This window comes from Myotis daubentonii, chromosome 8 (genome assembly GCF_963259705.1).
Source record: "Myotis daubentonii chromosome 8, mMyoDau2.1, whole genome shotgun sequence".
Lineage (NCBI taxonomy): Eukaryota > Metazoa > Chordata > Mammalia > Chiroptera > Vespertilionidae > Myotis > Myotis daubentonii.
In genome coordinates, this window is record NC_081847.1 from 39,305,365 (window position 1) to 39,333,088 (window position 27,724).

General features: G+C 41.5%; 1 protein-coding gene across 1 annotated transcript in view; it reads left to right on the forward strand.

Annotated features, from left to right (window-relative positions):
* Nucleotides 1–27,724, forward strand: part of CTNNBL1 (catenin beta like 1) — a 174,890-nt gene that overhangs the window by 63,409 nt on the left and 83,757 nt on the right. The window contains exons 5-10 of the mRNA XM_059706115.1: nt 932–1,029; nt 10,022–10,115; nt 12,920–13,011; nt 19,541–19,613; nt 19,850–19,908; nt 21,362–21,510. Of these exons, the coding sequence (XP_059562098.1) occupies nt 932–1,029; nt 10,022–10,115; nt 12,920–13,011; nt 19,541–19,613; nt 19,850–19,908; nt 21,362–21,510 (565 nt within the window). The remainder of the gene's footprint in view (nt 1–931; nt 1,030–10,021; nt 10,116–12,919; nt 13,012–19,540; nt 19,614–19,849; nt 19,909–21,361; nt 21,511–27,724) is intronic.

The following is a 27,724-nucleotide window of genomic DNA, read 5'->3' on the forward strand; positions in this document are numbered from 1 at the left end:
GTTAATGCTTCTGTATTCTTCACTTGTTACATGTTAGTAATTCCCGATGGTGTGTAATTTTTTAAATGTCTCTGATTATCTAATGTTTTCATTTTATGGTGAGGAAACTGAGGCCCAGAATGAAGAATAAATTTGCCTTTGTCATTGTCACAGTGTATTATTCATCGTAGGCATTCAGTAAATGCAGGTTGATGGAGCAAGGTGTGTGTGTGTGTGTGTGTGTGTGTGTGTGTGTGTGTGTGTGTCTCCAAGGTGAGGGAAGAAAAACTTAGTTTAGTTCTGGCTTCCAGTTTCCAAACATAACTTCTTTTTTCTCTGCTTCATGTTTTCATTCACTTATATGTCCCTCTTTTTCTCCATTTTTGCCTCGTGTTCAATTTTCATTGTTTATATTTCTTTTATGTCCAAAGCAGCGTGGTGTTTGAGGGGAAGGGAGGTTGGTGGGTTCTACACTAGCACGGCCCAGTGTAAGTCCTTCCCTTTACATATTAAATCTATTTGGTCATGCCTTGGTCTCTGAAGATACCAGCCATGCCATCTTAGAAATCATTACTGCCTTTGAAGGTGAACTGTACAAGATAGTTAAGATTATACTGAGTTCCAAGAATTTAAATTATGGGTTAAGGCTAAGGGTGTTTCTCACTGGAAAAGCAACCTCCCAAGTGATCATATTTAAAGTTTTGAAATTTTAAAAAATACAGTGAACCTATGGAAGAAGTTGCCAGGAAGGCGACCTAGGAAAGAGACAGTTAACAACATTTATTGAACACCCTCTGTGAGTAGAACCTTGTTGAAGAGATGTAATAAAACCAGAGTGTGTTAAAGGCAAACAGTGATGAAGCAGTTGAGAAGGAAACGGGAGGGAACCAAATGTTTTAGTAAAATGCCAGTAGGGTTTCAGTATGTCCGTGATATCCTTAACATTTTTCACATGTGTCCATAGCTGTGGTTGATTTGCTTCAGGAGTTAACAGATATAGACACCCTCCATGAGAGTGAAGAGGGAGCAGAAGTACTCATCGATGCGCTGGTAAGTTGCACATCCCTCTGGGGTTTTGCAGGCTTGTGTGAGGTGTTGACATCATCACCGCCACTGTCTCTGTGAGTGGCATCATCTGAGTATCAGGTAGAGCTCTGAGGCAAGGCTGGACTGGATGAGGAGAGAGAAAAAGTAGAAATGCAACCTATGGGATACTTTGTTCTTTGGAACTGTGTTAGGGAAGGGGTTATAGAGGCCTAACATTTATGAAATATCACTATGTAGTCCTCACCATATCCTCTCAGATGGGTATTATTCTGTTCTTCCCTTTACCGCTATGAAACTGAGGCATAAAGAGACAAAACAACTTGCCTATAGTCACTCAGCTGGGATTTGAACCTGTGTTCTCTTTGACTCCATGTTCCTGTTCCTCTACACTCAACTGTGTTGCTACTGACCTTTTCACAAAAAGTTTTCGTGGATGTTTCTTTTCTCCTCTGGCCTTCATAATTCCAAATGAGGGTAGAACAGGTATCATTATTACTTATTTCATAGACAGGGATTTGGAGAATGTTAAAAATAAGAACAAACCTTCTGGCTCACCCAGGCCAGAGTTGCAGCCCTGCCTGTAGAAGACAGGGCCAGTTGATTTCGGCATTCTTTTTGGTGGAGCCTTGGCAAGGCCTCAGAATCTGCCTCAGCTATTGTTCCAGGCAGCAGCCAATCAAAGTGAGTTTACATGTGAGGTGAACCAGTAGACCCATCGCCTCATTTACACGTGAGGAACCCCAGATGGAAAAACGAAGGCTTTCACTGGGCTACACAGCTAGTCCCTGCAACAGCTGAGATTAGAGCCAGCATCTTCTGATCCCTCCACAGTCCTTTCCCACCACACCAGTTTCCTTCTCTCGCCTGTGATCAGAGAGGGCTCGGAGGCTGAAAAGGCACCACAGCTGGCCAGTGGCAGAAGTGAGTCTAGTCCAGCCTCTTACCGATACTTCCTGTGGATTTCTGTCCATCCACCGAGCCGTCACTCTCTTCAGAGCTCAGGAGGTTTTCCTTCTTTTCTGTTGTCTCATCTTTTCTGTCAGGCAGGAAGTCAGTACTGGTTTTGATGCAGTTTGCAGAGTTTATCGTAAGTCTCTGCAGCCACTTGTACTAGATTATTTTGGCATGCTCGTTAGGCCACCTTCTGGCCCAATAGACCTACTGAATCAGAATGGTTGGGATTGGGGTCCCAAGGGATTCTGAGATCTCTTTGTTACACTGCCCACCCCTTTCTCACCCTTTCTCCCTCAAGGTTCTTGACACTAGAAATTTCCTGTGCCGTGCTCACTGCTGGCATTTGGTGTGAATGAAGGGGTTGTGAACCCACTGGATATGAAGAACTCTTTTATAAAGAGCAAGGCTGGAGTCCAGCAGGGCCATTTGTGACTTAGTATGATGAAAATTTCTATTGCCATTTTCTTTCTTCCTAGAGCAAACTTCCACTTTTGTGGAATTCAGGAACTTTATTTTTTTTTCAGAAAGAAAAGCATGATGTGGGGTGTCCTTTTGTTTTGAGGCGCATCAGAAAGAAGGCTGTGGCACTTGCTCCTTCACTGTGTCTCCACAGTGTCATGTGTGCAGTCTTACCTCTCATAGGTTAATTACAGTGGCCCTGCATGAGCCTTCCTGCTTGGTCCCTGGGCTGATTTTAATTACCATCCTTTGCCTGTGAATAGAGGAGATGAGAGAGGAATGGCTAGCCTGCCTGCTGCCTGTAAAACATACTCAGAAACAGCAGTTCACACAAAAGCTCTCTTTGTGTTTTCTGTGTTGCCAAGCCCGCCAACAAATGCTGGACCTTGAAGATTTTATTGTTTGTTTAGGAAGAAACAGTTCATTCTCAGTCTGGGGAGCCATTACATGGCTGCTACACAGGGTGTTCTGTTTGTTTTGTTTAGTTTTTTTTATTTTTTATTAAGATTTTGACTTTTATGGCTTTATAATGGTCAGTCTGGTGTGAATCACAAACAATGGAACATTCCTAGACTCCCATATGTTATTTGTTTGCAGCCAGTCAGAAGCCATCAGTAAATATTAGAGAGCAGAAGCAGTGGGTGGTCTTCCTTTTTTTTTTTTTTTTTTCCTGCCCTTGTGCTGCATTCAGGAAGATGTTTGATAAATATTCTCATATTATAAGGGTTGAGTTGTCTTCACAGTTTTAATTTGGGGCCAATATCAGAGGCCTGGAATTGCATGAGCAGAGGCTAGAGGGCATGTAGCAGAATTTATTGTGCTGTGCAGTTTGCAGTTATTGCCTTGGTCTTTTTCCCAGTTGGAAGTCCTAAGCAATAGAAGAGCACATTTGTGTGGGAAGAGAGTGCCCTCCTGGCATTCTCGGGCATCTTTGGAGTTTAAAATTTGGTACACACCCATTGCTATGATTTATGCAAAAGGTGAATATTTGTGCTTTATAACAAGTTGACTTGGTAGCCTGGGAAGTAGACTCTTCTGAAGAGCAGTAAATGCAAGTATATTTGCTTTGATGACAATTCTCTGGCATACCTCTGAAGAATACTGGACTTCTTGAGAGTTTTGATTAAATTACAGTCATTTTTCTGCTTGCCAGTCCTAAATCTTGCCATGTGCTTGGCAGTCCCACGCCTTTGCTCACATTTGTCTCAGCTTGGTAAACCTTGCTTCTCCTGGGCTACCAGGAATACACCTGATCATCCTTTAAAGCCTAACTTAAACCTTATCTCTTCTCTTCTGAGGTTTTTTTTTCTGACTCATCACCTCAGCAGAATTTGTGTTCCCCTAGCACTTTGTACATCCTGCCACTTGTCACCTTGGCTTATAGACATCTGTATCAAGCTTGTCTTCCCTGAACTGTGATCCGTGTCAGGGGAGTGGCAGCTCTGTCACTTACCAGCTGTGTGTCCTTGAGAAAGTTACCTAACCTTTGGTACTCGGTTTCTTCTGTAAAATGGGGATAGCAGTGGCAGTGCCTATTGCACAGGGCTGAAGTGAGGAGTAAATGAGATATTTGATATGGTTTAGAACAGAGCCTGGCACAGCATAAACACCCAATAAATGTTGAGCATTACCTTCATAAAGTCACATATGAAATACTTAGTAAATGTCAACGTCTACCACAAAGTGAAATGTTTTTTGAGTTCAAAAAACATTTTTTTCATTTCAACAGATATTCAAAAAACACTTAGAACAAATACTTAACAAAACAAAACAAAACACAAAAGAAAAACTATTTTAAGGGTGTGGGCCTAGATAAGACATGGAAGGATAGAGGTTTAGTTTTTTACAAAAGGATGAAATAAGTGATAACACAGGCAGTATATTAAGAATGGTTGTGAGAGTCAAGCCTCTGTGGAAAGAGGAGGGAGCAATCACTTCTGCTGGCGAGGAGTCAGCAGGGACAGCAGTGCTGCAGGTATTGGCCTCTGTGAGGAGGCTTTAATGTCGGGGTGGACGGAGGGGTCACAGCCAGAGGCAGTGGAAATGTGGCTGGCCCGGGAAGCTGGTCAGTATGGCTGGGAGCTACCATTTGCTATAAAGAGTTTAATAAGCCCTGCTGGTTTTACACAGTAGTTACAGTATCAGCCCTCAGACCAAGAGGTCTTGGGTTCAGTTCCTGGTCAAGGGCATGTACCTAGGATGCAGGATCTCCACCCCAAGCCAGGATGGATGTGGGAGGCAACCGATTGATGTCTCTCTCTCACATTGATGTTTCTCTCTCCCACTCACTCCTTCCCTTCCACTCTCTCTAAGAAAATCGATGGAAAAATTAGTCCTCAGGTGAGGATTAACAAAAACAAAGAAATAAACAACCAAAAATGAGTTTAATGAAAGTGGCTTTGATGTAGAGAGCCAGTCCCATTCAGCAAGTAGTCCCATTCTTGCTCTCAATTAACCCAACTTCATCTGAAGGCCTGTGTTGGTTTGGTGTTTGCTGGCTGTCAATGCAGGTTGCTGTTTGGCTTGGCAGGGTTCCTCTAAGGCAGTGGTTCCCAAAGTGGGGCATGCACAGGGGGGCAATTTTATTTTTAAGGGGGGCAATTCGAGGATGAGTTATTAACAGTGAATTTTTGCATTTCTTATGGTTCTAAGGGCCCCATATCCTATATAATAAAAAGCTAATATGCAAATCCACCAACGGCAGAACAACTGGTCGCTATGACGTACTGACCACCAGGGGGCAGACACTCAACGCAGGAGCTGCCCCCTGGTGGTCAGTGTGCTCCCACAGGGGGAGCACTGCTCAGCCAGAAGCCCTGAACTGGGCTCACTGCTGGCGAGCCCAGTGGCAGTGGAGGGAGAGCCTCTCCCACCTCCGCGGCAGCGCTAAGAATGTCTGACTAACGGCTTAGGCCTGCTCCCCGGGGAGCCATCAGCCGGACATCCCCCAAGGGCTCCCGGACTGTGAGAGGCACAGGCCAGGCTGAGGGACCCCACCTGAGTGCACAAATTTTATGCACTGGGCCTCTAGTACAGTATATAAATATATTGTGACATATTTATGCATTTCAGTTCGCTATTATATGTTTTGAAACTTTATTTGCTAGTTTTTCATATCACTTCATATTATTATTTATTTAACAATTTCTTAGTGATTTCTTCTTTAATACTTCATCTGTCCTTTATTTTTGTCTTTCATGGATGCCATGTTCTTTGGATACTTGTTTAGACCAAGTTAATGGCCTTTTAGGCTTCCTCCACTTGAATAGGAGTTCACTTTTTGAATAATAATAATTATATGTCCTGGGTGGGGGGGAGGGGGGCATCAGGATTTTAGAGATGCTTAGGCATAGCCAAAGAAAGGCTGGAAACCACTGCTCTGAGAGCACTTATTATATAAATTTCTGGATCCTGTCATGTTTGTCCCTTTCCACTTATGTTAACAGCCTCACCTTTATCTGTATTTGCTCCCAAGCAAAATTCATTTGTTCATTCATTCACTAAATGTTTATTGAGTGCTTGGTATATTCTCAATTCTATGAACTGGGTATATAGCAGTGAACAAGACTGACAAAGTCTGCTTTTGTGGAACTCATATTCTAGTGCAGGGAGAAACGGTAAGTAAACAAGAAACAGATAGTGATTCTCTGTTACATAGAGAATTAAAATAGAGTGATGTGATGTAGCGTGACTGGGAAATCACATTGGATTAGATAGTCGGGAAAGGCCTGAGTTCTGAATGACAGGAAGAAAACAGCCATCAGAATGACCAAGGGCAAGATGGACAAGTGTAAAGGCCCCAAGGCAGGAATGAGCTTGACATAGTTGAGGAACAGAAAAAAGGCCTGTACTGTTAGCACACAGCTGGAACGAGGGGAGAGAGCACAGTCAGGGCCAGGCCACTCTGGGGTTTTTAGGCTTTGGTAGTAAGTTTGGGTGGAATTGCCTGTGTGAAGGGGAGTAATTGGAGGATCATAAGCAGGGAGTAGTAATGTAGTCAGACCTAACATTTTTAAAAGACCAATATTGCCCTGGCTAGTGTTGCTCAGTGGTTAGAGTGTCAGCCTGTGCACCCAAGGGTCTCAGGTTTGACTCCCGGTCAAGGGTATCTCTGGCCCCTGTCAAGGCACAGGGTGCAGGAGGCAATCAATCGATGAGTCTCTCTCATATTGATATTTCTTTCTCTCTTTTCCTCTCCCTCCCTCCTTTCCACTGTCTAAAAATCAATGGAAAAAAATATCCTTGGTTGAAGATTAACAAAACAAACAAACAAATAAATAAATAAAAAGAACACTCTTGACAGCTATGTGGATAATGGATTGGAGGGGCAAGAGTGGAAACTAAAATATTATTAGGTAGGTTGCAACAGGATAAATTTTGCATTATGACAATATAATTATATTTTTACTTAAAACTTACTGCTTAATCAAGATTCAGTGTGGGTACGTGTGTGTGTTTGAGGGTGGCGGGGGGGGGGGGGATATTATTTTTAAAATAGGAATTTCCAGAACTCTTACTCAGTAGAAAAACTCCAGTTAACCTCTTGAGAACGCCTATTGGCAGATTGTACAAGATATGAAATGATTTCCTCAGTAAATTCCCCCCGTTTGTCCCTTTTTTATTTCCTCCTTTTCTCTTGTATCCATTCTTTCTGGTCAAGTGGAAAGGATGTCTGATCATGCCCTTGAAATTTATCTCAGAAGGGCCTGCTGCAATATTGTTTGGGAGACCTAGAAATAAGCAGAAATAACCAGGAACTTATCAGAAAATGCCAGGCATAAAAGTTATGATTTCCAAGGCTAGGGTTGCTCTGACTGAACAATCTTTAATGTTTTAATCCCTAAGCAGGATTTGTTTTTAGTTTCAGAAATAGTCACAGTTCCAAAAAATAGGCATGAAGGTGGAAGAACCAAGAGGTGAGAGGGAGTAAGACAGAATGCTAATTTATGTTTGTTACTAGGCGATATCCAGAGCTATACATAATATAAATATTTTCCAAGAGTTTCTGAGCTAAATGTGTTTTGATGGCTTTGACCCTCCTGCAATCAGATAAACTTGCATTTAACCCAGCTAAACATAAAGTTTCACACTTTGCAAGCTTAAAAAGGCTGTCTGTTAGAAATTAGATTTGCATGGCAAGCAAAAAAAAATTTTCTTCTGGCCAAACACACATTTTCCATAACCATTCAGTCCCGGGATTTGAATGTGTTGCTTATGCCACTGTCCCCACCACTTTCTAGACAGCAGAGCTGGGAAACATAACTAAGAACCAAGGAAAGGGAGGGAAATAGTGCAGATAAAGCAGCAGTAAGCGATTGAACCTGGTGAAGCAGTTTGCAGAACTGACAAGCCGTGTGATACCCAGTGGAGTTGCAGTGTCTGCTGCTTTAGGATTCAGGGAGATTATAAGTCAATCAGGGTGATTTAGGGAAAAACAAATTGTGACATGGTTCATCTTTTTCCCCCAGATGTTTTTCTGTTTTCTTTCACATACCCAAATTGTCCAATTAATTAAGGAAAACATTGCAGTGGATTTCTTTGATGAAGCTTTTGCTAGCTGTGCGATTTGAGAGCAAGCTTGTGTATCTCCTTCATATAAGAGGGGAAAACAGCTCTTCCTTGTATTTATGGGTGCTCTCAATTTTGACATCAGTATCCCCTCTAATATGCAGCTAGTGTTTCACTAGTACATTGTTCCTCATACCGGGGCATAAAGGAGATCTTCATTTGTGATTCAGGTATTGCAAATTAGTCAATAATTTCAGCCCCCCTCTCCCCAGTCCAGATGTTTCCCTTAAGTCTCACTGAGAAAGAGTAGAGGTCTTATTTCAAGATTCACCTCTCTTGCCATTGTTTTATCCTTAGGCTCAGTTTGCATTGTGTCTGTAGTGTGCCTTATACACAGTGCTCAGGAAGGGTCAGTTGAATGAGACTATTTCCTTCTCTCTCCTTTCTTTTTCCCTCACCAAAGTTATAGGGTATGAAGGGGAAAAGTAAGGTCCCAGAGCTGGTCACTTCTGCCACAAGCTTTATGACTTTGGCCAGGCTAATGAACCTTTCTGGATCTTTTTCTTCTCACCTATAAAAGCTGTGATGGTTACATGAGAGTAAATGGAGAAGTGTTTTATCAATTAATTTAAATTTAGCAAAATTTACTGAGCGTCTGCTAGGTATAGAATTGCACTAGGCTTTGAAGAGTATACCAAGATGAATGAGGACGAGGTGCCTGCCTTCCAAAAACTTGAGTTTTTCTTAGCCTGTGGGAGATGAGTAGTGAATACTCAGGTATAAGAATGGATAAAGGGCTAGATTCTAACTCTCACCTTAATTTTTGACCCAGACCCAGGGTAAGGCATGCCACATATATTCACTTAATCTTTACAACTTGTTTTCATGCCCTAGTGAGGAAACTGAGGCAATGAGAGAGATCTTATCTTCCTGTACAGGTTTACTTATTGGCTACTACTTAGAAATTTTTTTAAAATATATTTTATTGATTTTTTATAGAGAAGAAGGGAGAGAGACAGAGAGTTAGAAACATTGATGAGAGAGAAACATCGATCAGCTGCCTCCTGCACACCTCCCAGTGGGGATGTGCCCGCAACCCAGGTACATGCCCTTGACCGGAATCGAACCTGGGACCCTTCAGTCCTCAGGCCGACACTCTATCCACTGAGCCAAACCGGTTTCGGCACACCCTAGAAATTTATTACCAGATATGTAATCACTTCTTGAAGATTAGGTATTTTCTTAGTTGCCCCATCCTGTTTTGCCTCAGGGTTACCTGGAGGGCAGTCTCCCCCAAACCTAAAATTGTGCCAGAAGGTAGTGTGAAGTAGTAGAAGCATTATTTCACCTAAGAAGGGAGCTTGGTTTTGCTTTTGGTCTCACTGCTGAGTAGCTGTGTGGTCTTGGCTAAGTCATTCATCTCTTGAATATCAGCTGTATGATGTGGCTACTGAAAGGTTCTTCTAAGAGTTTTGTGAATCAAATTATGAGAGAAATAGAATTGCTTACTTATGTAATATAAATATAAGGCATTTTATTATGTTAATACTCTTTTCAAAAAGGAATTAGAAATTCATCAGAAGTAATAGTTTCATAAAAGCTTAGCATGGAAAGTTAGGAATGTTTTGAGTTGAACCCTAAATTTTGAGGCCACTATAAAGTATGGCTAGTAACCTATCAACTAAACCTCTCTTGGTCCTGTGGCCGAGAAGCATGCTTTGACTTAAGTGAACTGTTGACCTGACTTCAGATGGCATTTTTGGAAGGTGCTTTAACTACCACAGGAAGGTAGAAAAAACTCTGAACTTGATTTCAGAAGGCCAAGGTTCAAGTGTACTAGTACTGTCATTCATCACTTTGTAACCTTGAATTTTACTTGGTCTCCTTAAGCTTCAGTCTTAAGTTAGGAAGAATGATGCCTGACTCAGAGTCACTCCACAGCTCAAGGATAATGGGATGGGAGAGCACGCGCTAAACCATAGGCGGCTGGTTATTTACTTTGTTCCTTCAGTAGAGAAGTGAGTACTACTCTGTGACATGCATCCCTCTCTCCTTTTGCTTCCCCGGGCTGAAGGTGGACGGACAAGTGGTAGCACTGCTCGTGCAGAATCTGGAGCGCCTGGACGAGTCTGTGAAAGAGGAGGCGGACGGCGTGCACAACACTCTGGGTAAGGGCCAGGGCAGCCAGCATTCTCCGAGTTTCTTTGTGTTTGTTGTGGGGCTTGGCGCTCATTTCCCTTCCTCCTTCATAACAGTCAGCAGCAGTAGTGTTTTCTTTCTGTCTGCTCCCAAACTGCCTTTTCAGAAATGAAGACCCTTGTGTAAATTTCATATAACTGCAGTTTTGGTTTGGCTTGCAGGTAATAAAAGCAGAAATGCACCTTCCTGCAAACCGCTGTCTTCTTTTAGCAGGTGCTTGCCTCCAAAAGTTAAGATGAAGTCTATGAAAAAATATATATTTTTTTTTAAACAATTTTTTAGTCTTCTTATGTTGGTTTTTCTTCCTTTCACTGGAACTACAAACTTTTGAACAACTGTGTATCTTTATAGGACATTTTATTTGAGAAAGAGTTAGTGTTTCTGTTCTTATGTGCAGTTTGCCGTGTAAACTGTGGGTTGCAATATTGCCATTAACTTGGCTGCCCCTTCATTATGTGTCCATGAAAGTGAATTCCTCTGCAGGATTTCCCTCATACACTTCCCCAGTCATCCACCCTGTAAAGTTGCCAAACCAATAGCTCATTTAAATCATGCTTTTGGGTAGTCCTCTTTATCACTGGTCGCTGTCGAATAAAGCCGTAAGTGACATATCTGTAAGTAGAGCTTGAGAAATGAACGAGGCCCAGCAGAAGCAGAAAGTTTGATGAGATTAGATTTTCTCTCAGCTCTTTTGTGTCTGGCACAGATTTCTCTTGTAGTTTTATACTCTCTTTCTTGAAGATTATCATAAAGAAGGAGGAAAAAGGGAGTACCTAGGGAGTAAGAGGAGAGAGAACACAATAATCAGTAATTTGGGGGCTGGCCCTAGTCTACAGCCAGAATTTAGCATTGCCATCTGTTAGCCTAATGCTGAATTTTGCTGAATGGAAAGCTTATCAAAGTCTTAACTGACTGTTAATTAAAAGGGCCTGATGTAATGGAAAAAGTACCAGCCTGGCAATCTGTAGAAATCTGTCTACTTTCAGCTTGGTCACCTACCAACAGCTCAGCAAAGTCATCCCTCCCTCCCTTATTGAGCACCTGATGTTTGTCAGTCACTGTGCTAGGCACTGGGCAGATTAAAAAGGAATTAGGCTTGGTTCTACTTCTTAAGAGGCCGACTGATGGGATGGTCTGGAACAGAAAGGGAAGGTAATAGAGGGTGACAGATGGTTTAACAGGAGTTAGTGGAGAGCACTATGGAAGTGAAGAGGAAGGGTCTCCAAATTGCTGTATAGGAGCAAGTAGCACTGGGGCTGAATGGGCTGAATGTGAAGACCGGAACATTTTGACAGAAATGTGAGAAGGATCCTTGGGCAGGGGAGTAGCATTTGCAAAGCCGTGAATGGGCCTGAGCTTTGGGGAAAGAACAGAAATGCACTATTGCAGTGGGAGTAGAAGTGATGGGAGATGGGACTAGGGGAGTAAATTTGTCCAGATGATGGAAGACCTTGTAAACTATGGATTTTATTCTAATGGGCAATAGGAAACCATCTAAAATATAAGCAGAAGAATAAGAATGAGTTGATTAATATGAATGAGTTGATTTTCTTAGAAAATGTGAGTAAGTAATTTAAGGTATTATAATGATCATCTCTCAGGGGTCTGGTTGCTACTCTGCTCCCAAGGCTTTATGTCCCACTCCCTGAGGGGGCTGCCTGGTTATTCTTTTTGTTTTTGTTAATCCTCACCCTAGGATATTTTTTCTGTTGATTTTTAGAGAGAGTGGAAGGGAAGAAGGGACGGGGAGAGAGAACATTGATGTGAGAGAGACATTATCAATTGGTTGCCTCCTGTATGAGCCGTGACCAGGGCCAGGGATTGAACCTGCAACCCAGGTACATGCCAGAAGCTCTACCCACTGTGCAACATCATCCAAGGCTGCCCTGTTATACTTTAACTTGAAGATTGACATGGACAAAGGAGTGAGGAAGAAGATAAGGGGGTGGTGATTTTTTAACCCTTTCTCCTACAAGCATTGTACTTGGAGAACACAGAATTCTATCTGCTTTATAACATACTCTGGGAGATAGGGTGGAAGAGGTCATAAAGGAAATGAAATGAAAGCGTTGGATGTGTTAGAATGGGACTATATGTAATTTTTTTAAATGTCCCGCTTTTTAATATCATAGTTATGCAATAACTTTTTTGGCCTCCTAATTTTTAATTTCTCTATTAAGCAGCAATTTCGCTGTTTTTGGAGAGAGTGGGACCGATTATGTTTGCTTCTGAGTACCAGACAGTTACTTCTGCCAGCATGGCCTTTCACCTCTATGCACATTATTTTTTTCAATTAAGATTATGCTTGGTTCTTTGCAGTCCAAGCAAAGAGAACTAAAAGTGGATCAAACAGGAAAGGAAGAGACTATGAATTCACCATCTCCTGATTTTTTTCCTAAGGTCTTTCTGAAGGCTTCTGTCTCTTTAGTCATAGTCTCCGGGATTCTAGTACAATGAGGACTAAGAGGATCTTTGTAGGTAAAGATCCACCCTTCTGTGTGTTCTGCTCTAGTGTTGTTCCCTATTAGCACAGAAAGCCTATCACTTACCCCTTTTGTGAACTCCATCATTTTCAGTTATAACTTTTACTTATAACTTGAAGAAAAGAAGCCCACAACATCTCCCTGGTTAATCTAAAAATGACAACACATCGTCTGGCTGGGAGGAATACAGAGAAGTAGAAAGAGGAATAAAATGCTGGCCATGGGAAGCAGGCTTGTTGCAGATGGAACTAAGTTGTCTTCCCAAATGACTGGTGTCTGTCTCCCTTCAGCTATTGTGGAAAACATGGCTGAGTTCCGGCCGGAGATGTGTACGGAGGCTGCCCAGCAGGGTCTTCTGCAGTGGCTCTTGAAGAGGCTGAAGGTAAGTTTGGCTTTGTGGGAAGGCAGGTCAAACCTCTCTGTGTGAGCCTGGCTCATGCTGGGTCTTTGGCATTGATTGTTATCCCCAGGCTGTGTGATCTTGTTTGAGAATTTTTTTGGTATCTCTTGCCTCTTTCTTTATTTCTCCTCTTTTGTTTGTTTTAAAAGAAAACAGTTTAAAAATAGACTTTAATACCTCCGAAAATATTACAAACTTGTTGTAGAAATACAAACAAATGCATGTGATACAGAAGGTATAAAACTGAAGATAAAAGTTCCACTCTACTGATTGCTTCTAGTTCCACCTCCCAGAGGCAGCCACTCTTAGCAAACAGTATTTTATCTATCCTTCCAGAAATTTGTTGTGCACGTATAGAAGTGTGTGCGTGTGTGTGTGTCTGTGTGTGTGTTTGTGTGTGTTTCACAAATAGAAATACATAGTGTTTTTTAAAGCCCCTTAACTTGGCCTGTCTGACCTTCCATTTCTCAGTTTTAAAACATTGGCCTTATTATCTTTCAGACATCTCTTTTACCTATCCCCTGCTCTGCAAAGGTCAAAATTATTTTGACTTCTGTATTTGTCTTGCTCATGCTCCTCCTTCCACCAGGAATGACTCCTGTCTCTTTCATTTATTTTTAGATTATATGCACTGTTCATTAACCAGCTTAAATCTCTACTCTTTCATGTATCCTCCCATCATTTTTAGAATTGGAAGGAAGTGTATTTAAAGTTCTATTGCAGATAAAAAATTGATACTTATAGAGATTAAGTGCCTTGCCCAAATTCATAGTACTAGAATTAAAATCCAAGCATCCAGACTCTTTTATGCACCATTTCCCTAGCACCACTTTTCTTCCCCTCCCACCCCCCCGCCCTCCGCCCTAAGCCCATACTGTCATCTTTCTTTCCTGAATAGCAACCATTTTACTTTCTCCCTACTGGTTCTCCTGTGGGGGTTAGCAGACCTGGGTTCTCCCAGTTATATACCCATAACTGTGTGACACTGACCTTCATGGAGCATCTTTTCTTCATCACTTGGCAGACTTGAATTTTATTATGTGTGCTCATTGTCTTTCTCCAAATACCCTTAAGCTCCTTAAGAGCAAGGACTGAGTTTCTATCATATTTGCATCTTCTCCCAATTGTTCTCAGGGTGTCCATCCTGACCAGGAGCATCCGAATCACCTGGCAGCTTGTTAGAAATGCGTATTCCTTTTTTTATTTTTTAAAAAATATATTTTTATTGATTTCATAGAGGAAGGGAGAGGGAGAGAGAGAAACATCAGTGATGAGAGAGAATAATTGATCGGCTGCCTCTTGCACGCCCCTCACTGGGGATTCCTGTGCCTTGACCAGGAATTAAACCATGACCTCCCAGTGCATAAGTCGACACTCAACCACTGAGCCATGGTGGCTGGGCAGAAATACACATTCTTAGGATGGGGGGAAGGGGAAGAGATCAACCAAAGGACTTGTATGCATGCATATAAGCATAACCAATGGACACAGACACTGAGGGGTGAGGGCATGAGCGAGGGTAGGGTGGGGGGCCATAGGGGGATAAGAACACATGTAATACCTTAATCAATGAAGAAAATAATTTTTTAAAAAAAAGAATAACTTTCCCTTCAAAAAAAGAAATACACATTCTTGAACCCATCCCACTGGACCCACTGAATCTGTCCAGCTTGGGGTGGAGCCGGCAACCTACCTGAACATCCAAGTGATTCTGATACATGCTGACATCTAAGAGCCAGCATCCTAGATTATTTGTTTACATTACTTGGTACAGCCATGCTATTTTACTGATCATGTATATTTATTCAGGAGTCCTTGAATAATGTTAAGTGTGTAGCACATTGACGAGTCTCCTTTTTGTATTGGTCACCTAGTAATATATAGAGATATGCTTGGATTTCTTCATCCACTAAATGAAATCACTAATTTGTACTAATGAGGATGAAATCCATTGTAGATGATTACATTAAATGGTTTAGCAGGTAAGCAAATAACAGTAGTGTGAGAGACACTGCAGCACAGTTTATTTTTCCATGGGGAATACAAACTTCTTAGGATATCATGTACTATTGAAAATTACACCAAAACCCCCAAATTTTATTTTTTTCCTAAAGAAACAAAATTAAGATTCCCCTTTTGTTTCTCAATTAAATCAATGCTTTAAAAACAGTTGCAACATTCACCAAATAAGCTAATGAATTGAGTATTGGCTTTATTATACAACATGTACAACTGGTTAATGCTAGGTCCTTAGCCTCGATGACCAGGAGTTGGCAGCTTACAGGCCACAGTCTGCTTTGACAGTTGTACAGGGCTGTAGATGTGTCTGAACCTGCCCCATGTGTTCCAAGCACAGAGGTGAGCTGCAGAAATAACCTGAAGCTTCTGGCTGCGGGTGGTAGCATAATTATTTTGTACTTTCCAAAAAAGCAGCAGCTCCCAAAAAGGTGAAGTTTAATTTTATTCAAGGCTAGTGCATGCTGAGTACAAACTTGTGCTTGACTCTGTAATTACTCTGACAGCTGAAAGGTTCAGGATTACCAGCTCCTGGATAGAAGAGAGCCCCAGAATTTCCAAGTCCTATTGGTTTACTTTGCCAAATCCAAGGGACTGTGGCTGCTAAATGAATTCTCCTTTCTTCTAATTTTGCCTAAATGTCCTCGTAATTTGGCAGTTTGGTATTTTGCAAGCTTGGAGGCTGTCACCTCTGGCTGGTAACTTTTGTCTTTGGCTAGACATTAAAGATTATTCTCCTTTTTCCTCACCTAGCCCATCGTTTATTTCTTTTCCATCAGTTTAAAATATTTGGTTGTCATCTTCATCATCATCACTTATACCACTAAGTTTTCCCTGTCCCGTGTGAGTGTTGTACATTGGCTATTTATCGTGTACAAAGGGTTATTCTAGATACTGTATGTACTGTACAATATGTACTAGTTTATTTCTGATCCTCATAAACAACTCTCCAAGCGAGTGCTGCTATCCCCAGTTTACAGATGAGGAAAGAATCCCAGAGAGGAGGAGATACCTTGTCCAAACCCCACGGGAAGTATGTGGGAGAACATGTGACAGCCGGCCTTGCTAGCTTTAAAGCCTCCCCCTCTTGCCAGGCTGTTTCCCAAAAGCATCTTTTTCAGGGTCTGAAGCATTGCAGTGTTCAGCGTTGGAAGTTGAAGGGCCTAATCATTTTGACTTTCTGATTAGATTACTCCTTCATGCCAATTTTTCAATCAAAGGACCTATATTTTAAGAAAAAAGTGATGAAGTTAGATTTTGATTTTTTAAAAATTTTTGTTTACTTTGGGCAAATTGGAAACTCCTTGAAGTGATACACAGCAAAAAACTGCAGATTTTCTGGAGGGAATCAGGAATTCTCAATAGAGGGGAACTCAGTTGTTGGGTGCCTATTAAGTATATACTAGTTTATTTAATTACCTCATGAGAAAATTATGATTTGTTTTCACCTAACATGAGAGGAATTGAGTTAGAGAGGCAGAGTAATTTGGCCAAGATCAAATGGCAGGTAATTGTTAGAGCTGAGATTCTAGTGTGGATATTTCTGATTCCAGTTATCAGAAAAACTTTTAGTACCTACTGTTAGATACTTCCATATCTTATTTAATTCTCATAGTAACTCCCCCAAGAGATGTTATTTTATTATTTCCATTTTACAGATAAGGAAACTCGGGACCAAGAAATGTTATTTTGGGTCATAGATGTCCATTCTCAGTTCATGGTGCCATTAGTGTCTCAGAATTTTGTTTTTATAGTATCCCTGTGCCAGAAAGGATATAACTGCCCCATGTATTAAGTAGTTAGGTGCAGACAGTTTAATACAGGGGTCCTCAAACTACAGCCCGCGGGCCACATGCCAATACAAATATTGTATTTGTTCCTGTTTTGTTTTTTTACTTCAAAATAAGATACGTGCAGTGTGCATATAGTCTGGCCCTCCAACGGTCTGAGGGACAGTGAACTGGCCCCCTGTTTAAAAAGTTTGAGGACCCCTGGTTTAATGCATATTTATGTATTAACAATTTAGTGCCATTTGAAAAAATAATACACATGAATTAAAAGACAATATGTATTTTATTTAATTCTTAAATACCACAGTTATTTACTGATAGATGTGTGTGCCTTTTCAGTTCTGTACAACTTCTGAAATCTTGGAATCAGATTGAATACCATCACCCTCTTTCCTGTTTCACACAGTTCTTTTATCACGGCAACCACCAACACCCAACTTCAGAATGATAGGATGTCATGAAAAGAAATCCACCTGGAGCTAGTAGTTAATGTAGTGTTGAGCAGATGTTAAATGTCACTGTGCTTTCCTTGGAAATTGAAAATATCTTATGGTGCCCCTGTGAGTTCAGTATAACACCAGGTACCTCGACATGCAACTTGGGAACTGCAGACTTTGTGCCACATAGGTAGTGCATGCTCATTAGTCAGACCTAGGTATGTCTGAGCCCAGATTCATGTCCTTTTCTTAATGTTAGTGTATCACTTGATAAAATTAATTCGTACCATAATTTAATTTAATGCCTTGACAACAGATAACATTCATGTTCATGTCAAATTCACCTCTGTTTGCTGTCATGTTCAATTCTTTGTCTGGCATATAGCAGATGCCCAATAAATATTTGTTGGGAAAAAAGAGAAAATCTATCCACTACCTTGGAGACAGGAGTTTATAAAATCAAATAAAGGACAAGAGAGGCATTGGAATCATGGAAAGGCTATTGTTCTAGTGGCCTGATTCTTAGGGCTTCTCTCAGCTAACTATATCTTGTTTTAAACAAGAACCCTGACCTTTGAAAAGCATAATAGTTGGTGTGGCTTAAATCTTTTAAAATGGCAATACTTGTAACTTAAGTAATTTGAGTAAGTAATTCTATTGGTAGATTCTTGATTCTGATGGCCATGCTCACCCCTTGGCTTTTCATTTTGTAGTTTGATTTTTATAACACTGTTTTCCTTAAAGTGAAACATGCCACAAATTTCATTTAAACTCTGGCTCTTATACTGAATTTCTTGAAACAAGGCCTTAAGCTTGCCCAGGGAGCATACCTTGTAGTCAGCACACGTAAGTCCTTGCATTTACAGATCTTTTAATCTAAGATGGGTCATACCTGGTCGGCCTCCTGAAACCCTGTGGGGTGCACTTAGGCTTGACAAGGGAGACGTGCACAGAAAACGGAAAAGATGCTGGCATTGCTTCATTAGGGGCCACTCTTCCTTCTTAAGTACAAAATCAATGTCCAAACAGAACTGTGAATGGCGCTAAGGTGATAGAAGTGTTAGCTTCAAGATAAACACTTCCCCTGTCCTTTCCAGATACAGGAATTATTTGTCATTTCAAAAAACCTGGAGAGGTAGCAAGGCTGCTGCTGATTAACAGTTGTTGTCTATGTTCCTGCATTTTAAGGATCGAGGGTACAGTAAATAAAAAGACATTGATGAGGCTTGGTCCTCTCTGCACCTTTATCCGAAGGGCATTGTTAATGATGAGAGATTTGAGTCTCGCTCCTGAAGCAGCAATGTGGACGGCCATGAAAAAGAGTCTCTGCAGTAGATGTGTGCCCCCTGGAACTCCAAGTAGCAGAGCATGCAGCAGGCAAAGAATTGTGGGTAGCAATTTGGGTGTTAAAATATTAACACATTACTGCATATTTAATGTGGTTTCCTTTTTAAATAGTAGGCAGATTATGGCACACAAGCAGATAGGTTTATGATTTCAAATTAAATTTTAAACATTAAAAAATCCAAAGGCACTACTTTGTTATAAATATACTCAACTAATCTAAATACGAACTTGCTTTCTTTTCAACTTCTCTAATGTGTCAGCTAATTTACAACTTAATTTTGTCATTATAACTTGTGAACAAAGCTTTATGATAAGTTTTAGTCTTAAAGTTCAAAAATTTCAATTACTCATCTAGTTCACATTTTGATTACATAGTATGTGCTAGCCAGCCGTGGGCAAACTACGGCCCGCAGGCCGGATCCGGCCCCTTTGAAATGAATAAAACCAAAACAACAAAAAAAGACCATACCCTTTTGTGTAATGATGTTTACTTTGAATTTATATTAGTTCACACATACACTCCATCCATGCTTTTGTTCCAGCCCTCCGGTCCAGTTTAAGAACCCATTGTGGCCCTCGAGTCAAAAAGTTTGCCCACCCCTGCGCTAGACAGTAGTCTCTGGACTCAAATTGGGGGATCTGGGAAGGCTCCCCAGAGGTGGTGACATTCATACCTGGGCATTAGGAACGTGGAGACATTGTGTTCATCTGCCATTTATGGTTTTACTATGTAGTTCTTGAGAGCAGAGGCAGACTTTTTTTTTTTTTTTTTTTTAACTCTTAACCTGCCTTTTCCCTTTCTAACTCTATTTTTCTCTAACTCAGATTCTAGTACTTGTGAAAAATTCAGGCTGGGGAGGGAAACAGGGCCCCATAACGTGTTTTGTTTTGTTTTTTCTCATTTCTCCTGTTTCCTTACAGGCAAAGATGCCTTTCGATGCCAACAAACTGTATTGTAGTGAAGTGCTGGCCATATTGCTCCAGGACAATGATGGTGAGGCTCCCTCTCAGTATTGATATTCTGTTAGGATAGGAGCTAGGCTTGTTTCAGATCATGACAGCAAGCTCTCTTGCCTTTGGCATCCCCTTGCTCTCCCTCTCGCTCTCTGTGCAGCTTTTGTACTCTGTCAAGCTGTATTGATTTTGTTTGCTGATGTATCAGTGTTAGACGGCTGTAAAATCTGACAGTTAGCTTCATTTTTTTTCTTCCTCTATTTTTTCCCCTTTTAGAAAACAGGGAGTTGCTTGGGGAGCTGGATGGAATCGATGTGCTTCTTCAGCAGTTATCCGTGAGTAATTCTTATGCTTCCTGTCAGCCATGAAGATACATGGCCTGCTTTAAATGGGGGGTGGAGCTGGAAATTGTGGGAAGGAATAAGCCATGTGATACAAGGCATGTGGAGTCTGTTGTTAGGTTTGAGGTTACAGTGGAGGTACATGATTTGCCTCCTTTTCTTAGTCATTTGCTTTTTATGATCAGCTATCACTGTGTATCTCATATGGATTTTCTTGGTCTCTTGATATTTATCAATTCAAAAAAGGTGCTTCCTGTTTAAGTGTATGTTTTGGGGGCTATGAATACCACGTTATTTTTAGTTGACCCATTCCTAAGATTATTCACTTCCTTTCCTTTCAGTCTGCCACTAATATGGAGTCTGTTCATTTTCCAAATAAGTTCAAGGAGTACAGGTTCCAGGGCAGTGGGGTAGAGGTCACAGAGGAGGGAAGGATGTAGTACTGGAGGCTAGAATGAGAAACTGGAAATTGCCGTTTGTTCATTGTAAGAAATGTAAATCCACTTGAAATGTTGTTCTGCTGGCATTCTGAAAACACTGTTAAGATTTCTGCTAGCAAATCTCATCTGTGCTATTCCAAAAACGGGACTGAAATAGATCATTTGGATAAAATCTTGAGAGTGTTGGGAGTGCCTAAGATGTCAGTTTGCATACAGCTTCCCTCTTGGTGCCAGCAGCCTGAGTGGCTTGGCCTCCACCCCCAAAAAGAGAGTTTTGAAATGTGAATCTGTTTTTAATTCTGGGACGGTGCTTAGTCTTGTTCCTGCAAGATTATTGATCATTTTGTAATAGACTGTATGGGTATGCGGATACTGTTAAGAGGCTTTCCCCTTAACATGCCACATATCTCTCTGGCAAAGACAAAACTTTTGCTTTAAGCTGTTCCCATGACTTAGAGCCATAGCTGCTGAGCTAGGCAATTCATTAGCCCTGATGGTTAGAAAACTCTTCCTTATATTGAGCCAATATTTGCCCTTCTGGATTGTAGTTGTTTTTAAGAAGGGGAAGGAAGAGGTTGTGGTTGGGTTGAGCCAGTGGAGGGCTTTGGGGATAACTGGAAAAGTTTCTTGAGTTGGATGGTGGTTTCAGGGGTGCTCACATTATTCATTTAGCTATTTTAGAGTTTTCTATATTTGCATTATATTTCATAGTAAAATAATTTTTTACAAACTCTGCCTCCTTGAAACTATCAACCACTCATAGATCCAATGGTCAGTTGAGTTTTTTGGGGTTTTTTTTTGTATGAACCGACAGCCATTTATTTAATACCTCTGAATCATAAAGCTCAGTTTTTCTAAAATAGGAACTAATGAGAATTTTGTTTGATAAGCTTTTGTTCCCACTACTGTGGGGTTATCATGACAGGCAGGCTTTGGAAATTGTTGAATGCTGGCTGATGAAAAGACATTCTCTTAGGCTCTGTGTTTCTGATGTCTTTGCTTGGCAGGTGTTTAAAAGACACAATCCTAGCACTGCGGAAGAACAGGAGATGATGGAGAATCTGTTTGATTCACTCTGTTCCTGCCTAATGCTCAGTTCCAATCGTGAGCGCTTCCTGAAGGGCGAGGGTCTTCAGCTGATGAATCTCATGCTCAGGTATGTTTCTTACCTTCTAGCTTTCATACTTTTTGCCCAACTCCTATCTTTTAGCCTAAATTAAAGGACATATAGTTATGGTTTTTTATTCCCTTGAGCTTCCTCTTAGATATATAAAATCATAAAGTCTTCAGAGGTGTGAGTGGTCTTTTCTAAAGTGAGAATGGGCAAATAACAGTATCTTGGTCTGTTTGCTCTATTTTGCCCATTGGTAATATGACCACTCCATTAAAGGGAAATGTCTTTTTGCTCCTTCTTATAATGTATTGGTTTTGGGAAATCTAAAACTCCTAAACATATATTAATTTCTAAACTGAGCCCAATTTTTTAATATCCCATATAGACCTATCTATGCCATACATTTGTCTATATTTTATTATTGACAGTAGGCTATCATTCATATTTATATTTTTCAATATACATTATTTTCAATGATGAATTGTGCATGTGCTATGTGGCTAGCATCAGAGATAAGAAAATGTGCAAGACAGTTCTAGAACTTTTCTTTATTGTTTATGTTCTGATTTCTTAAACTATTTAAAGTGGGTATCATGTTATCATATTTCACAGAATCCTGAAGTTGGAAGTAAATGGGAAGTATCTTATATTCATAACTCTTTTGAAAGGGAGGAAAGAGATTGGGGCGGGGAGTAATAACTAGAGCGTGGTGGAGGTCAAGGGGCAGTTTCCTACACTGAGGGATACTAGATCATGTCTGCATGGTTGGAAGACTCTAATCATTATTGAATTATTCTTTATGAAATTGAGCCATAGTCTATCGTCTTGAAAATTCTGTTCCCATACACCAAAAACTCTCTTAAATTATTTATTTGGCAAAATATTTTTATAAATTGAATATGTATCAATTAAATACAATTTAGAATATAGACATGTAAAACTGCTTTTAAACACTGATATGATACTATTTTGAGTATGACGGGATTCTTACCTTCAAGGAAAAAAACACACAAAAAACTCTTATCACCCAAATACAACCCAACTTTGGTTGTATATCCCTATTCTTTTTTTTTTTTTAATGTAATTGTTTTCTTGTTTTTAACAGCTTTTTAGACCTGGCACACATGTAATTTTCTATACTGTTTCTTTTTAAACTTAACATGCTGTGACATAATCTTCATGAGAGTTTTCAATAACTGCATAATGGACTCTCAGGGAATGTAGCTTACTTAGTATTTATTGTTGATATAAGTTACTTTTAATGTTTTGCTATTATAAAAAATTCTACAGTGACCATTTTGTGCTTAAAATTGCTTTTGTACTTAATATTATCAAGATATATGTTTCTAAAATGCCTTTGCTTTAAAGGCTGGGGGCATAGTAGACCTCTTCATTTGTCCAGTGTGTATCAGACCTTAGATTGATTGAAAATCTTCCTTTCTGGAATTGCTTTAAAATTTTTATTTAAAGTGCAGAGAGGGGCATTGAAATTATTCAGAGGCCTTTAGTGTTCAGGTGATTTCTGCTAGCTTTCCTCTCTTGAGTCTTTTGTTTGCTTATCTCCTTTACCCTTCTAATTGCCTGTTCTTTTGTTGAAATGACCAACCTTCTCTCAAGCAAATAGCAAGTAAAGAAGATGCATTTGGCTTCCTGGGCTTTCTAACCTTAAAACTAATTCTGCAGGGACTTTTCCCTAAGCTTCTTAAAGGTCTGAACTGCCAGTGTCTTTGGATGGTTGAGTGTAAATATGAAGTGATGTATTCCTGTAGCATATGGCTTGGTAATGTGCAGCAGTGGGAGCTGAATAAATAACTAGAAATATGGATTATTTAAACAGGAATGCTGAGATTCTGGGAGCCTAATTAAAAAGAAGCTCCAAAGACTTAGAAACTAACTCTCTAGGATCTCCTAACTTTTCAATTTTGAATGCTGAAGTTACTATTAGATTAATTCTTCTGCATTAATTAGCTATATTAGCAGATTCAGCATTTCCTTTTTTCTCTTTCCTATGCTCTTCTAAGTTATTTTTCTTCTTCTGACTCTCAAGTGGAAAGTTTAATTGGGAGGGAATTGTTTTTTTCTACTAGATTTGTTCTTCTGACCTAGCAAGACCTGCCAAATTGTTCTCTGTTAGAGAGAGCCTATTGAAGACTAGGAAGCCGTAACACTAAAAGTTCAGGAAAATTTCTATGGCTCCATTGCCCCTACTGCTGATTTTTACTTTGATTCGGGCATTCATCAGTTATGAAATGTGCACCTGGAAAGGTGGCAGCGTAGTATAGCATGGAAGTGATATAGGCATATTGGGGGTCTGGGGACCCAAGGGTTCACAACCCACTGTGGATTCTTGGCTTTGCACAGGAAAGAATCCAAATGCAAGCCAGCATAGAATTTGAAGTGAAAGAGAGTTTATTACTGAAGCAATGAGTCACAGAGTGAGCTATTCTACAGACAGAGCAGCCCCTTCCTAGTGGGATTTATTTTTTTTATTGAGGCTCATTTAATTGAGGGGTAAGACATTCAATAAGGGGGCGGAATATTCAGTTTCTTTCCCGGGAAAGAGGTGGAGACTTCTCAGAAAGCGCTGTAGGCCATCTTGGTTCCTTATATAGGCTTTCCATTTATCATGGCACAAGGGGTGTGTCATTTAGTATGTGAATGTATTACAATGAGTATATAATGAGGCTTGAGGTTATCATAAGATTATATTAGTTGCCATGTTGGATCAAGCTGGTCTCTGTAGGTTCTAAGCCATAAATCCTTTGGGGGTTGGTCTTACTATCTGTTTGACAGTCCCTGAAGCCCTTATCACTTAACAGAGTTTCATCACATACCCTATCTCAGAAGAAGGGGCTTTGGAGTTGAGGTGAATACAGGTTTGGAACATAGCTCTTTCACTTGCTGGTTCTGGGTATTTGGTAAGATTACTATAACCTTTCTGACTTCTGACCCTTAGTTTTTTCATCTGAAAAATGGAGGAATAGTGCCATATTTGCAGGAATTTTGTGGAATTTAGACTATATATAAAGTGTCTAAAATAATTCTGCAGCTTTTAAAACATTGATAAAGTACTATATTTGTTAAGTGCTAGGCTTATACCGAGATGATGAACAAGACAGGATTCCTACCTTCAAGAAATTCAGTATCTAGTGAGGGAGGCCAATACCTAATGAGGGAGGCCACTGTAATATAATTTAATTTCTTAACTATTAAAAGCAGCAGTTAATTTTGCATGTCTCTATCTTGTGAATTTTTTAACACTTCTGATTTTTGATAAGGAAAGATAATCAACAAGATATTTATGTACACACATTATCACACACACATATACTGCCCAATTTAATGTTTTTATCAATTTTATTGAAGCATAATTTATATGCAATAAAACACACCCATTTTAAACGTACAGTTTTAATTTTGACAGGTTTATATACCTTTGTTCTCACCACAATGAAGATATAGAAAAGCATTGTCCAATAAAAATGTGATGTGAGTGAGATATGTAGTTTTATATTTTGTAGTAGCCACAATAAAAAGGTTAAACACAACTAATTTTAATAATGTATTTTATTTAACCCACTGATTAAAAATAATCATTTTAACATACAGTCAATAAAGATATTATTGAGCCATTTTACATTTATTTTTTATACTGTCTTTGAAACCCAGTATGTATTTTACATTTACATTTCAATCCAAATGCTAAATTTTCATTAAAGTACTTTATTTATATTTATAGTTATACTAGAGGCCCGGTGCACAAAAATTTGTGCACTCGGGGCGGAGGGGGTGTCCCTCAGCCCGGCCTGTGCCCTCTAGCAGTCTGGGACCCCTCGGGAGATAACGACCTGCTGGCTTAGGCCTGCTCCTGGGTGGCAGAGGGCAGGCCCAATCCCTAGGTGCAGCCCCTGGTCGGGCTCAGAGCAGGGCCGATTGGGGAGTTGGGGTGCTGCCCCCTGTCATGCACAGAGCAGGGCGGATTGGGAGGTTGCGATGCCACCCTCAGTCACGCTGAGGGTAGGGCCGATTGGGGGGTTGGGGCACCGCCCCCTGTCACACTCAAGGCAGGGTCGATGGGGAGGTTGCGGCGCCACCCCCGTCACACACAGAGCAGGGCCAATCAGGGGGTTGAGGCGCTCCCCCCTGTCACGCACAGAGCAGGGCCCATCAGGGGGTTGGGGAGCTCCCCCCTGTCACACACAGAGCAGGGCCCATCAGAGGGTTGGGGAGCTCCCCCCTGTCATGCACAGAGCAGGGCCCATCAGGGGGTTGAGGAGCTCCCCCCAGTCACTCACAGAGTAGGGCCGATAGGGGAGTTGGGGCACCGTCCCCTGTCACACACAGAGCAGGGCGGATCAGTGGGTTGGGGTGCCGCCCTCTATCACCCACAGAGCAGGGCCGATCAGGGGGTTGGGGCGCCGCCACTCTCACACTCAGGGCAGGGCCGAAGGGGAGGTTATGGCTCTACCCCATCACACACAGCAGGGCCCGTGGCGGGCGGGGGGGGGGGGGGGGGTTGGGGTGCCGCACCCTGTCACACACAGAGCCGCAGGGCGATCAGGGGGTTTGGGCGCTGCCCCCTGTCATGCTGATCCCCGGTGCTGGGAGGCTTCGCGGCTCCGCTGATCCCGGTGCTGGGAGGCATATTACCCTTTTACTATATAGGGTAGAGGCCTGGTGCGTGGGTGGGGGCTGGCTGGTTTGCCCTGAAGGGTGTCCTGGATCAGGGTGGGGGTCCCCACTGGGGTGCCTGGCCAGCCTGGGTGAGGGGATGAGGGCTGTTTTCAGGCTGGGGTAACTGAAGCTCCCAACTGCTCCTTTTTTCCTTTTTTTTTTTTTTTTATTCTGGGCCAGCTTTAGCTTGAGGCTTGGCTCCAGCTCTTAGGCCTCCGCTGCTGAAAGTAGGTTTCTGGCCTTTGCATACAATGTTGTGATCCTGCTGGCTGAAGTCCGGAGGTGTTTGTTACATAGTTTCTTAAACTGCAGGCTCAGAGGCCTGCAGCCTCAGGTGGGGAACGTTGGTTTCCTCCGTCACTGAGGCAAGCAAGCCTCATGTTAGTTTCAAGCTGCCTGGCTGCCGGCTGCTATCTTGGCTGTCAGTTAATTTGCATATCTCGCTGATTAGCCAATGGGAAGGGTAGCGGTCGTACGCCAATTACCATATTTCTCTTTTATTAGTGTAGACTAGAGGGCCCAGTGTACGACATTCGTGCACTGGGGGCTTTGGGGGTCCCTCAGCCCAACCTGCACCCTCTCCAATCTGGGAACCCTCAGGGGAGCCCTCTCCAATCCGGGAGTTTCTGTCTCTCTTTGTAATCATATGAGAGAATTGTCTGAGACCCCAACTCAGTTTGGTTTGTTGCTCACAGAATAATAGAGGCTTTTTGTTTTTCTTTGCTTCATTGGTGGAAATTTCCTGGAAGTTTTAGGATATCTTCCCTTTAATTTTTCCTAGGCACTCTGATTTTACTTATGTCTACCTTTGCTTTCCCTCCATCCACCGCAACAGTAACTTGCTCCAGGCTCACTTTGCTCTAGTGCAGTGGTTCTCAACCTTCCTAATGCCGTAACCCTTTAATATAGTTCCTCATGTTGTGGTGACCCCCAACCATAAAATTATTTTCGTTGCTACTTCATAACTATAATTTTGCTACTGTTATGAGTCATAATGTAAATATCTGATAGGCAGGATGTATTTAGGTGACCCCTGTGAAAGGGTCATTCGACCCCCAAAGGGGTCGCGACCCACAGGTTGAGAACTGCTGCTCTGGTGTCTAGGAGATCTATCTGCCACCAGAACTACTATTCCCAGAATTCCTGGTGCTCCCCGTGCTCTTGGTTTTCCCTTCCTGCTCTGTCTCCGTCCCATGGCCTCCCACTCTGCCAAGCCCTCCAAGCCACCAGCTCTCCCTCTCTGCTCTCCGTCTGGTGGCTTGGGGAGCCAAGTTCCCCAAGCCGCTCTACTCTCTGCCAGCTCTCCTGCTCTGCTTTACACTTGGTGGCTTGGGGGGAGCAACCGAGGGAGCCACATCCCCCCAAGCCCCTGGCTCCCCTGCTCTGCTCTCTGCCCGGCGCCTATGTATGCAAATTAACATGCCATCTTTGTTGGGTTAATTTGCATACTCACTCCTGATTGGCTGGTGAGCATAGCAGAGGGACAGTCAATTTACATGTTTCTCTTTTATTATATAGGATTCCATAAAATTTACAATTGAAAAAGTAGATTTCTATACCTAAATTTCTTCAAACAGTGTGT